The sequence below is a fragment of the Physella acuta genome, unplaced genomic scaffold, assembly GCF_028476545.2.
Source record: "Physella acuta isolate Inbredline_101_S28 unplaced genomic scaffold, ASM2847654v3 ptg000642l, whole genome shotgun sequence".
Lineage (NCBI taxonomy): Eukaryota > Metazoa > Mollusca > Gastropoda > Physidae > Physella > Physella acuta.
In genome coordinates this window covers 459,892-472,667 of record NW_026732161.1, presented here as the reverse complement: position 1 = coordinate 472,667, position 12,776 = coordinate 459,892, and the positions used below count along the sequence as shown (strand labels likewise).

General features: G+C 31.4%; 1 protein-coding gene across 2 annotated transcripts; it reads right to left on the bottom strand.

The window, feature by feature from the left end:
* Window positions 1–1,991: 1,991 nt before the first annotated feature.
* Window positions 1,992–12,150, bottom strand: LOC131948400 (myeloid differentiation primary response protein MyD88). 2 transcript variants are annotated; one of them, XM_059310006.1, is made up of 13 exons: window positions 12,096–12,150; window positions 9,883–10,078; window positions 8,870–9,017; window positions 8,192–8,376; window positions 7,905–8,052; window positions 7,568–7,633; window positions 7,331–7,384; window positions 6,794–6,995; window positions 5,081–5,172; window positions 4,057–4,223; window positions 3,365–3,433; window positions 3,149–3,209; window positions 1,992–2,688 (listed from the first exon to the last, which is right to left on the bottom strand). In XM_059310006.1, exons 2-13 carry the CDS (start codon window positions 10,057–10,059, stop codon window positions 2,615–2,617), a joined length of 1,443 nt encoding a protein of 480 aa, XP_059165989.1. In that variant the 5' UTR covers window positions 10,060–10,078; window positions 12,096–12,150; the 3' UTR covers window positions 1,992–2,614. The 2 variants fall into 2 exon arrangements, with proteins under 2 accessions (XP_059165989.1, XP_059165990.1); XM_059310007.1 differs by lacking the exon at window positions 12,096–12,150 and adding an exon at window positions 11,886–12,073 and having other exon boundaries at window positions 3,149–3,206.
* Window positions 12,151–12,776: the final 626 nt, after the last annotated feature.

The window sequence follows — 12,776 nt, the reverse complement described above, 5'->3', positions numbered from 1 at the left end:
AAATAAAGTGGGCTATTTAAATAAAGACTACACACAAATGTTAACTGCCCTTGATCAAAAACCACAAGCATTGATCAACTTGCAAGAAAAAATAATGTGTTTAAATTACAACTTTGTCATGATAGAGAAATATCATCTTTGAAACTAAACCATTTTTTTATAGAACAGATATTGGAGAAAAGCTCAACGCGTTTCAATAATAAAGTTCATATTTGTATGATCGAACATATTTTTTAAAACTTATTTAGTGTAAGGGCTTGACTTATTTTTCTGAAATATAGGGTCATTTCAATTGTGATTTTATAGGCAAAAGCTTTAATTTAAAAACAGATTTTATAATAATGTGTCATACATGATCAGAACTACCAGAAAATAAATTATTAGAAGTTTCGAATCCTTTTTGTGTTTCATTTTTAAATAATAATTTTTATTTATAAAAAAAACGTTCTTGATGTCAATTGCTTATTTTAATTACTACAAGCCTGTAAAATAGACTTTTACAATCTTAAAACAGTCTTAAAAGCATCTGATTTCTCTCCCCGTTACTTCATATGCTTTAAAGCTTACATTTTTATAACACACAAAATTGATTGTTCATTTCTAGCGTACTATTCGGATGCACATTTTTGCATGCCACCCAACTAAGGTGGGATTTTCATGTCCTCACTTAAACCAACTATATCTTGAATATATTGAAGATTAGGGCTTGGGTTAGTGTCGCCCACCCCCACATCACCCCCAGTTCTACAGGATACGTTCATAGATTACCCACCCCACTTACACCAACAAGTATGTCAAGAACAGGGTCGTCCATATGACGTCACTTTTTTTTAGTCTGGCACCAAGACATAGGCCCTACAGTCTGAGCATTATTTAGGTGGCTTTATGGCGGTGCGGTCATTATGTTTGCAAAACTACTTAAGCAGCTCGTTGGTCTAACGTTAGGTCAGGTCAATGACCCTGGATTGGTGTAGCATGAACTGTAGAGCTAAGCTGACCTGACCAGGACATCCAAGAGGGCGGCACTAAACGCTGCCATGTTTACTTTCCCAAAACTTGCCATTAAGCTACTTAAGTATTTACGTCTTAGGTTAAAAATGACCCTTGACTGGGGCTTCATTGGATTTATAAGTTTAAGAAGTCAAGTTCATTAAAAATGTTGTGTAAGATAATGAACTTTGTTTACCATTTGTACACATATTATTTGGGTAGTGCCCCTTGAAAAGATTCGCTCATAAAATACATATAATTAATATTACAATATTTAAGGCCTAAGGGAATGAGCTTGGTTGACCCTGTGCACAAATATTATTTGGGTAGGGCCCCTTGAAAGGATTCACACATAAAATACACTGAATTCATATTATACGTGTAAAAATTAATTGTTTTACAAATCATTGTTTAAGAAATGTATAAACTCAACAAGGCTTACATTTGAAAATATAAAATTGGATTTAATTCCAAGCATTTAACAGTAAAAAAAATACCACATAGGCTTCCAATAAAAAACATACAAAATTTTCTTTTGTAAATTAAGTAGCCTATAAAGCTATCCTTAAAATAATGCTTTACGTATTAGAAGCAGTTTGGAAAAAAATGTTTAAATTAACAACTGATTATAGTTTCTTATATGGGTATAAGCACAATTTAGTAACATCCTCTGGGGAAGGGAAGGTGTGACCAAGTCTACAAATGACTTAAAAAAGTGAGAAGCATTAAATACACCATTAAACATGGCATAACAACATCGCCAGAGTGGTGGGTGGGGAAACTAGCAGTTACCTCACCTGGGTACACCTGGCCAAGTGATGCCACTAGAATTCTGGAAGATTCTTGTAAATGTGAGATTCAAAAGGTATAACATAAAAAAATGAAATATCTCATTCATAGAAATATCTTACTCAATCAAGTAATCCTGCAACAGGTGTTATATCCTATATATATATATATATATATATATATATATATATATATATATATATATATATATATATATATATATATATATAATGTTTCATGAGAATAATCTACAACACTCAATATTAGGTACATAGAAATCAACTGATAAAATCAATTTCCAAATCCTGGGATTCATGTGGAGATGAAGTAGAGTGAAGTCAGAGTGGATTAGCTGTCTCTGGCATTGGTTAAATCTTAATGTTGAAGTTTTATTTGTTTTTACTATTTTTTGTTATAGTTTTCATTATAGAATTTTACATTTTGATTTCATAAGGACATGATATAGGCCTATTGGGCTATTTGTATGAGTAGGCATATTCCTGGAGTATCTGGATCACTTAATACAAGTAGGTCTAAGTCGCAAAAGTTTCTCCTCTTTTATGATACACATATATTATGCAAGTCATTTGAAGCATGAATCTCATACAAGTTTATCCTGTCATTTGAAGCACTTATGTCATACAGGTTCCTCCTGTCATTTGAAGAACCTATGTCATACAAGTTCCACCTATCATTGAAGCATGAATCTCGTACAATTTTCTCCTGTCATTTGAAGCATGAATCTCATACAAGTTTCTCTTGTCATTTGAAGCATGAATTTCATACAAGTACCTCCTGTCATTTGAAGCATACAAGTTCCTTCTTAAGTAGCCTGTCAAAAGCAAGTTGTTGCATATTTTACTTTCTTCTCTTCAGGGTGATGGGTGCTTTTCCTTCCATTTGGGGATTCTAAGATTTACACATTTTTAAAAAATGTATTAGTTTAAATTAGAACTTACTTGTTTTATCATTTAAGACAGTCTTTTTACATTTGTTTTTACTTAAATATTGTACTCACAAAAATATGTTTAAATTTATATTTGATCTTTCAGGTACTGTAATATTTTTTATATAATCTTGGTAGTTCTTATTTGTGACTATATATTGGTAAATAAATATTTTATAACATTATTTTTATACTTTTAATAATGTTAAATAAATTAAAGATTACATTGGTGAAATTAATATTACTTGTAGAGCTAATTTAATTTGTTGTTAATTTTTTAATTTCATTTCACATCTGTATACTTTTTTTTGGCACGACTAATAGAGGGAAGTAACTCAAATTCATTTGTGCAGCAACTGCAGGTTAGTTAAAATCACATTAATTTTAATTTAGTTTACAATTGAACACTATTAGCCATTATACCTGCTACTTGTGTCTGGTGATTTGATTCTTTGGACACGGTTTTAGTATTACTTCCAGACTGTTATTTAAAAAAAAAAATGTTATTAATAATGTGCGAACATTAAAGATTTAACCAAATTAAAAGTAATTAAATTGTATCCATTTCAATAGATAAATTTAGTAAAATCATGCTAAAAAAATTTTCTTTTCATAAATCTCAATAAGGTGAATGCTTACCCTTAAGGCACTGCTTGACCTGCCAACATTATCATCATATGGGGCATCACTTCTAGAGCTAGATTCAACCTGATGATGATATTTTTTTTAAAACAACGTTAAGATTTATCATAAATATAAAATGTTCTTTGGTCAATCTACTATATTAAAAAATAATGATTTTCATGTCATTTTTTATAATATTCTTGTGTATTTAACACAAAAGCAGCAAATTTTGCTTAATGTTTTAAAACTATTTTTTATCAGTGGGGTTCTTTTTCGTTTCAGATTTAGAAAAAAAAATAGATACATTAATCCAAATTTATAGAACTTAAATGTTGAATTATACTTTTAAATAATAATAATTTATTTTTCTGTTAGGGTTTGGTTTTATTTTTATACTTGTTCACAAAAATTTATTTATTATTTAAATTAATAGATGGTTTTATTTGTTTTTAGGGAAACAATTAAATCAAATTTAGTATTAATAAGAAAAAAAGCATTAAAGAGCTTATTTAATAATTACAAAGTTTCTAAATATGGATTATATGTTAGAGAAGGCAGAAAGGATCGGAAAGAATTAGGAGACCATGGAGAATGGACAGCTTTAACAGAGGCCTTATATTCAACAAGGAAACAATTGAAAATATGATGATGATGATGTCAGAACATTAATTTAGATTAAAAATAGAAGCGTTATGGTTGTTACAAACCTGAAAATCTTCTTCTGTAAGCTGTTTTTTAATAGATTTAACCACCCGGTCCCAACTCCATTGCCAGAGGTCTTTTTTAGTGAAATCACAGCAAGCCATGATTGACAGGATGTTTGGGGTCTTGCACTCTTCTATCTTGATGGGTATTAAGCGCTTGTCTCTAGCAGCTGAATATTATATGCCAGATATGTTTTGTTGTATTTAAAGTCAAAATTTTAAAAAATATATAATTAAATAAAAATTTTAATATTTATCAACATTGATTTCCTGTTATGAATGAGTAAGATCATGCACACATTATATAAAATAATAGCACATTTTGACCCACCTACTATTCCAGACAAAAAACCCCGGTAGCAATCAAAGAAAAAGATCTTTACCACCACCTACCCAAATTTTTTTTGTACAATTAATTTATTATTCATCAATTTACTGTCTGAGAGTTATAATGTATATGGTTCCTATGTTAAATTAAATAGGTTGATTTGTTACTAATAGTTTAGTCAGGGGTGTAGCGAGGGGGGGGGCGGGGGGTGCAGACCGCACCGGGTGACACCATTTAGGGGGTGACACCAAGGCAAAAAATAGCAAAATATATAGAGAAAAACTTGAGGGGGGGTTGCAAATCAAAAGTTTGAGGGGGGGGGGGGTGCAAATCGAAAATTAATAGTGTCACACCCCCCCCCCCCCCCTAGAGGGGGGAGGGTGACACCATTAAGTGCCGCACCGGGTGACACCCGACCTCGCTACGCCACTGAGTTTAGTTATGACCTTTTTCACTTGAAATCATATCTATACACTTTATTTCACATTGCTTTAGAAATGAACTTTAAATCCTGATATCCTGGTGGAAGAAAGCTCCAGTAATATTTAAAACTGTTGGTTTGAGCAGTAGATAAAATATTTGCTTTCCCTGATTAAAATACTGAGGGGTAAACTATTTGCTTTCACTGACCAAAATACCTAGAGATAAACCAATGACCAAAACACTTAGAGATAAATAAACCACTGTTTAAGTATTCACCTGGTGACAGAGATTGGGCAAATGTGCTCTGAAATTCACAGATTTCACTCTGCAGAAAGTTTGGACTTAAAACAACAATCATGTGTCTGCATCTGTAAACAAAACATTCAGATCTCAGTCAATATATCAATAAATAAAACATTATGTTGTCCTTTTTGCAATGTAATTTTAATATCATTACTAATGAAATATTTCTATATAGCCAAACATAAACCCAAATTTTACTAAATCATTAATGATGAAATATTTCTATGTAGCCAAACATAAACCCAAATTTTACTAAATCATTAATGATGAAATATTTCTATGTAGCCAAACATAAACCCAAATTTTACTAAATCATTAGACATTAGTGATGAAATATTTCTATGTAGCCAAACATAAACCCAAAATTTTACTAAATCATTAGTGATGAAATATTTCTATGTAGCCAAACATAAACACCAATTTTATTAAATCATTACTGATGAAATATTTCTATGTAGCCAAACATAAACCCAAAATTTTACTAAATCATTAGTGATGAAATATTTCTATGTAGCCAAACATAAACCCAAAATTTTACTAAATCATTAGTGATGAAATATTTCTATGTAGCCAAACATAAACACCAATTTTATTAAATCATTACTGATGAAATATTTCTATGTAGCCAAACATAAACCAAAATTTAATGTTAGTTTTTACACTTCAACCATACGGGCAACACTCAGAGGCTACACTTTGAAGCAAACAAAGAAATTCACACAGATTCTTAGGAATAAATTAATATCTTTGTTTCAATAAGGTTTCTAATTTTTAAAGCTATAGAATATATATTTAATGGAGCTTGCCTTTATTATCAGCAGCAAAAGTTTAGAAAATTTATATTGGCACATTGGTACATTTAAAAAAGATTTACTGTGGCTGAGCATGGGTATGCAGCTATTACATATATGCTTACACACTTATAAATCTACACACACTTTAAGAATTTTTAACTTTAAAAAGTGTTGACTAATTATAAACACATTTGAATTAAGATTTTGAATGTAAAATATTTTATAACATTTTTAAAATATAAAAATAACATTGATTTTATCTATTATGCATTTAAATATATTATAGCTTAAATATATATTTTTAAAAAGATTTTTAAATATACATTTTACTTTCTCGTATATACGAAGTATAGAGAAAGTATTGTAATCATGCAAAAAAAAAAAATCGACGTTTTACACCTCACTGATACGGAACAGCATAATTTTGCAATCTTGTCCGTATGTCTGTGTGTCTGTGTGTGTGTGTGTGTGTCTGTCTGTCTGTGTGTAAACACGATTACTTGAGTACCGTTACAGCTAGGTTGATGAAATTTAACATATAAATATTTTATCAAAATCGTAGATCTGTATCAACTTTTGAGCGATTTCCGTTGACCGGAAGTAGTAATTTACGCTACTTCCGATTTCTCAAAAAACTAATGTAAATATTTAAAGTACTAATAATATTGCGCAGTATTATGCACTTTTTTATTTGGCGTTCACTTGGTGTGCAATTCTTTTGTCTACGAGATTTTATTCTATTTTTAAAACTTTAAGTATTTAAAATGGATTAAAAATCATGTCTATAGCCTGAGTTCCCATCCTCTGTTATTTTAAACAAGAATATTTGAGAAAGTTTTGGGGAGATCACTCCTGGTTTATTTTACAATACTTTTTGTAAGCCAATGTTTACCTTTCTGATATGATTTCACAATCCACTGGGAATTTGTTAAGTCCTGCCAGATCATCTCTTGAAGGGACAAAAAGTTTAAAATTATGGGGCGGATTTTCTAGGATTTGGATCATTTCTTTCACAAACTGTATATCCTTTGAACATTCTCCATATGGATTGTAACAAACAAAGGCATCATATACAATCTTTTTTCCAAGAATAACTGTAAATATTAAAATCATACAAGTTTTATAGTAAAAAACGTAGCACTCTAACATTCACTAGCAGTATGACAATAGCAAATTAAAATACTAAAAGTATAAAACAGAAAATTAGATATTTAAAATAAATCATAAAAATACCAAGAAGCCCTATCCAACCCTCCTAATGCACAATAAATGAGGTTTTCAGCTCAGTTTTTATAAAACAGAATAAAGTTTACAGTAATTGAAAGCAAGAGATAGTCAACTAGTGCTACAATGTACATGAACAGAACTTTACACTGTGTAAAAACGATGTAGAAACTACTGTCAATTATTGTAGTGTGTAAAAACTTACCTTCTTGCAATGATAAAAATTCGGGTATAACAATTTCTCCAAGCCCAGATGACACTGTTATGAAAATACCAAATTACATTAATTATAATGTTGTGTCAGACATTATAATTTTGATGGTAAATTACTTTTTAAAAATTATAATATAACATAATATACCAGTACTACTACTAATTTATAGAACAAACAAAAGCTAAAATTATAGAAACTAAAGTTCACATTTTTAAAACTAGCACCTACCTGATGAGTCTTGAATTGGATTTTTTATTTCTTTTTGTTTTGTTATATATTTTGATACATCATTGTCTACAAAGAAAAAACAAATAACTAAATCACCCTAACTGTGATGAAAAAAAGTGTCAAGATTCTAAAGTGACAAATAATTTGTAATTAATCTGATTATTAGCATTTTGAAGTCTACAATAAAAAACAACAAATCAGTTGACATATATGATACAATGCACATAAATATATTAGAATATTTTCATGATAAACTATATATGAAGTACACTTGACATGGAGTACAGCCAGAAGAAAAGTTACTTGAACATGTTCTTGGGTATCTAAAGTCATTTACCTATTTGCTGTTTAAAATCAGTTAAAATATCTTCTCTTCCAAGCCTATGTAGGAGTTCCAACAGTCTCCCTACAGTAGGATCCAAATGTGATTGTTTCATCCATTCTTTCAGCAAGGCAGCGGTTGGACTCACCTGTCTGTCAAACATCTGGCAATTTTAAAAGTAAGGACATGTTCAATTCAACAAAATTATTGAGGTGTTCTTAAGCTCATCAACTTTGATAGATACCTAACATACATTATAGTAGCAATGATGTATATTTTATGTAAGGTTAGACTTAACCTACCCAGATTTCATTGGAGTCAAACCCAATTAGTTCAGCTAGCCCACCCCAGTTGGGTGATACATTATTTACAAGTAAATATTCTTCATCTAAATAGTTTTCAAGTTTTTTTCTCAATGAGTATGTCAGTGCATGTAGTGGTACATCATGATATGATATTTCTTTGGAGTTGTTGGATCTGATTTCTCCTGTTGAAGATTTTAATTCGAATTACAACAATTTTATTAATTGATGTTGAAAATTAAGAAATATTGTACTATGCTATATCATAATGTTATTTTAAAAATGGATGTTATAACAAAATAATTTGTTTCTTAAAAACTATGCTCACTTTAGATAATTCATTTAAATTAAGATAATTAGCTTGTGAAAATGTCACTAGAAATACTATAGTTACTTCCCTTATTAAACAATATGCATTAAACTTGTAGGCCTATAAATCTGCAGGATTTTTAATCTTATTTCAAAATTTATTCAATTAAAACTTTCAATTGTAAAACATTTGATGGTTTTTTTTTTGTTTTATAAATATATGTTTAAACTGCTGGTAGGTTTTAAACACTAAATGGTTGAATTTTCATGACTTTTAATGCATTTCCTGAGAAAATTTTTTTTATGTGTGTCTAAATTCACTGATTTTAATGTTTTTCTCAGTCTTTAGGCTAACATAGAACAATTTACCAAGCTGCTTCTTGAAGAGACTTAAAATATCTGGTCTCCCGAGTTTGTCCAGGAGTTCTACCAGTCTACCGACAGTTGGTGTAAGGTGTGGTTTGTTTTTCCATTCTTTCAGCATGGCACCTGCTGGACTTTTTTGTTGCTGAAAGGTCTGTCAATATGAAAAATATTTCACATTTTATATCACAAATTGTATATGATTAAATGTTTTTAATTTACTTTGAAAAAATATAAATATGAAAGGTCTGTCAATATGAAAAATATTTCACATTTTATATCACAAATTGTATATGCTTAAATGTTTTTAATTTACTTTGAAAAAATATAAAAATGAAAGGTCTGTCAATATGAAAAATATTTCACATTTTATATCACAAATTGTATATGCTTAAATGTTTTTAATTTACTTTGAAAAAATATAAAAATGAAAGGTCTGTCAATATGCAGAGGCGTAGCGAGTGGGGGGGGGAGGGGGGGACATATGTCTCCGGGCGCCAACCTTATGGGGGCGCCAAATTGAAAATTTGAGGAGGGGGGGGGGGTGCAAATTGAAAGTTTGTCCGCGGGCGCTGGGAAGGGTCGCTGCGCCTCTGTCAATATGACAAATATTTTACACTTTTTTATCACAAATTGTATAATCTTGAATGTTTTTTATTAACCTTGAAAAAAATATAAATTAAAATTAGTGGATTAAGTAAACATTTTGCTGCTCAGTTGAAATTAACAAAATTCATAATATTCAATAAATGGCAATAAAAGGCTAATAGCTATGTTAAAAAGCTACTTTTTAGATAATCACAGATAAATATTATTTGTTGGTGTTACTAAAAATTATATTTTGATTATATTTGATAATTTAAACTGACATCACAATGCAGTCACAATTTAAGGGGTGACACCATAGCAAAAAGTCATAAAATTTCCTGTCGAAATGATGTTTTATCCTGTTAAAATAACAAAATAGTAGGGAGAGAGGGGTGACACCAAACTGAAAATGTAAAATTGTTTTAACTCACCCATATTTCTTTAGAACTGAATCCAATTAGCTCAGCCAAACCATCCCAGTTAGGCACCAAGTCATTTTTGGGTGAACAATTCTTGTTTAAGAGAATTTCAATCTCTTTGAAAGCTGTTTCTGGCAGTGTAGTTAAAGGTATGTCATGATGAGAAGGGCCCATGTAGCCTTCTGCCATACTGTTTTTTACTCAAAACCTTTTTGGAATAATTCAATAGATTATGTATAGGCATACATTTTTAAAAAGTTTAAAAAATGGAACATGTAGTCAAATGGTAAAATGAACAAATTCTAGTTGACAAATCTCAAGTTTTTTTCCCATACTAAATTCTATTGTACATCTCTAAGTCCACCTAGATCTACCACTTATGAATGCCTGACTAAAGTTTGGGAAAGTTAAGGTCTCCGGGACATCCCAAAAAGATCAAGGCACTCAGATTTAGAGGGTCTACATTTAATTAGACTATTAATTATCAATTAACTTGAATACACAAAATATTTTAATTTCATAGAACTGAATACAATATTTCTTCACAGAGATGAAATCTATGTCATCCATGGATACACAAGGGTAACTAATGTGTTTATAAAATTTCATATTTTAACTTAAGTATCAATTAAAGGGTAAAAAGTCAGACCCAACTAACCAAGTTTAAATTGTAGTGATTATTGAGATTATAATTATATGACTGTGGTTTGTGAAAGAAATGTGTGGTTAGTAGGTTACTGTCCTTGGGACTGTTCCTTTCTTCAGCTGTCATGTAAACATACAACTAAAATGAATAAAATAACAAAAGCATTCTCTATCCACATATATACTAGGTCTATTCATGTCAATATCATTTGAATAAGCATTTTTTTTAGAATTTCTTCTTATTAATACATTAATAGCCTACAGTTTCTTATGTATAGAAGGCAAGATGTTAGGTTTAATTAAATTTATACTAAATCCATTTATCTAGAAGCTAATGTTGGACCATCACAAAACTTTAATCATAAGCAATAGTTAGCCAAGTCAAAATGTATTCTACATATTGCTTTATCAAGGGAAATAACTAGTACAGTCAGGACTTCTTTGTAATTTTTTTTTCTAATTGGCTATTTACCAATAGCAATAGGATGATAATAATAATAGGAAAATAATAATTATAAATTATAGATAAGAAATATGATAACTGATGGGTTTGGTAAATTTTCACCTAGTCATTCCCAAATGAGCCTATTATTGAGCCTTTGATACCAATTGGATACGATGGTCAACAGGGAACATAAGGTGTTTTATTGACAGGGAACATAATGTGTTTTATTGACGGGGAACATAAGGCGGTTTATTGACAGGGAACATGATGTGTTTTATTGACAGGGAACATAAGGTGTTTTATTGACAGGGAACATAAGGCGGTTTATTGACAGGGAACATGATGTGTTTTATTGACAGGGAACATAAGGTGTTTTATTGACAGGGAACATAAGGTGTTTTATTGTTGTCACATCAGTGGGTTGTGAGCCAAGTAGGCCTGTATGAAGGGATAATGTTATGGGTTCTATGCCATCTGTCTTTTGTTTCACTAACTTTACTCAGTAGAAGGTCTACCTGTTTTTACATAAACATACTGATAAGTCTAGAACACTTAAGTTACCTCCCATATTAAAAAGTGTTCGTATGTTATACAACAATTGCATACTAAAATTTAAATTCAGATGTGATCCAGTGTCAAGGTTAGTTTGCATAACAAATTACCAATCTAAAAATCAAAATAAAAAAAAGTTTGAAAAATTTGAAATAACTGTTTTGTAAAATGAATTTTTTGAAATGTGTGACATCTTGACTTAAACTCTTACTTCCCCTACCTCCTCCTCGTTACTAAAATCTGATCGTCCCCTTTTTCTCTATGTTAAATTGAAGTTAGTTATAATCTTAGAATGAAGGATTAGGCTACCGTCTGAGCCATATGAAAACCATATGTAGGCTACTTACGGATGAAAACTTATCAATAAACAAACCTGATCGGTAACTGATACGATTCTTGTCCAATTCTAATCTAATCAGTTAGGCCTGGCTAATTCATACGTTTGTGACGTTATTTTACATAATTAGCACAGACTTCCCGCGATAAGAACTTCGAATTAAGATAAATTATGTTTGTAGCTGTTTAAGTTTTGAATTAAGATAAATTATGTTTGTAGCTGTTTAAGTTTGAAAGAACAACTTACTAGAACCAACGCACTCCGGCTATATCCTTGAAAGTGTTACTTACAGTAGATCGGGTTTTCCCTAAACGTCACTAGACTTTTTGTAGACTTATCTTCCGGGTTCGTGAATGGAATCGTGGTGACAACATATACAACAGAGACCGGGAAGTTACACGATAGGGGGGGAGGGGGGGGGGGGGTTAATGCGGCATGGGTGGGATAGGATGGGGGGGGTCTAAATGTAGCTGGTGGAATTTTTTTTTTTGGGGGGGGGAATTTAATATAACATTGGTGTCTTAAGGCGGGGCGGGTCTTAATGAAGCATGGGTGTGATTGGGGGGGGGGGGGGGGGCACTAGCATAAGGCAGTATGAGTGTAATTGGGAGCAGAGTTTCTTCCAGACATCTCTTCGGAGGGGGGGCTTTGCCCCCCCCCCCGAAAATTTTTTACCGCCCCCCCCCCGAACGAAATGAAATGTATATAATTTATATAGAAAATATATACTTTAACAGTGTCCGCCCCCCCCCCCCCAAAGAAAGTCTACCGCCCCCCCCCCCCCTCCCCGGAGAAAAAAGTCTGGAAGAAACAATGATTGGAAGGATCTTAATGTAGCATGTCTGTGATATGGAGGGTCTTAATGTAGCATGGGTGTGATTCGGGGGGGGGGGGCACTAGCAATATGAGTGTAATTGGGAGGATCTT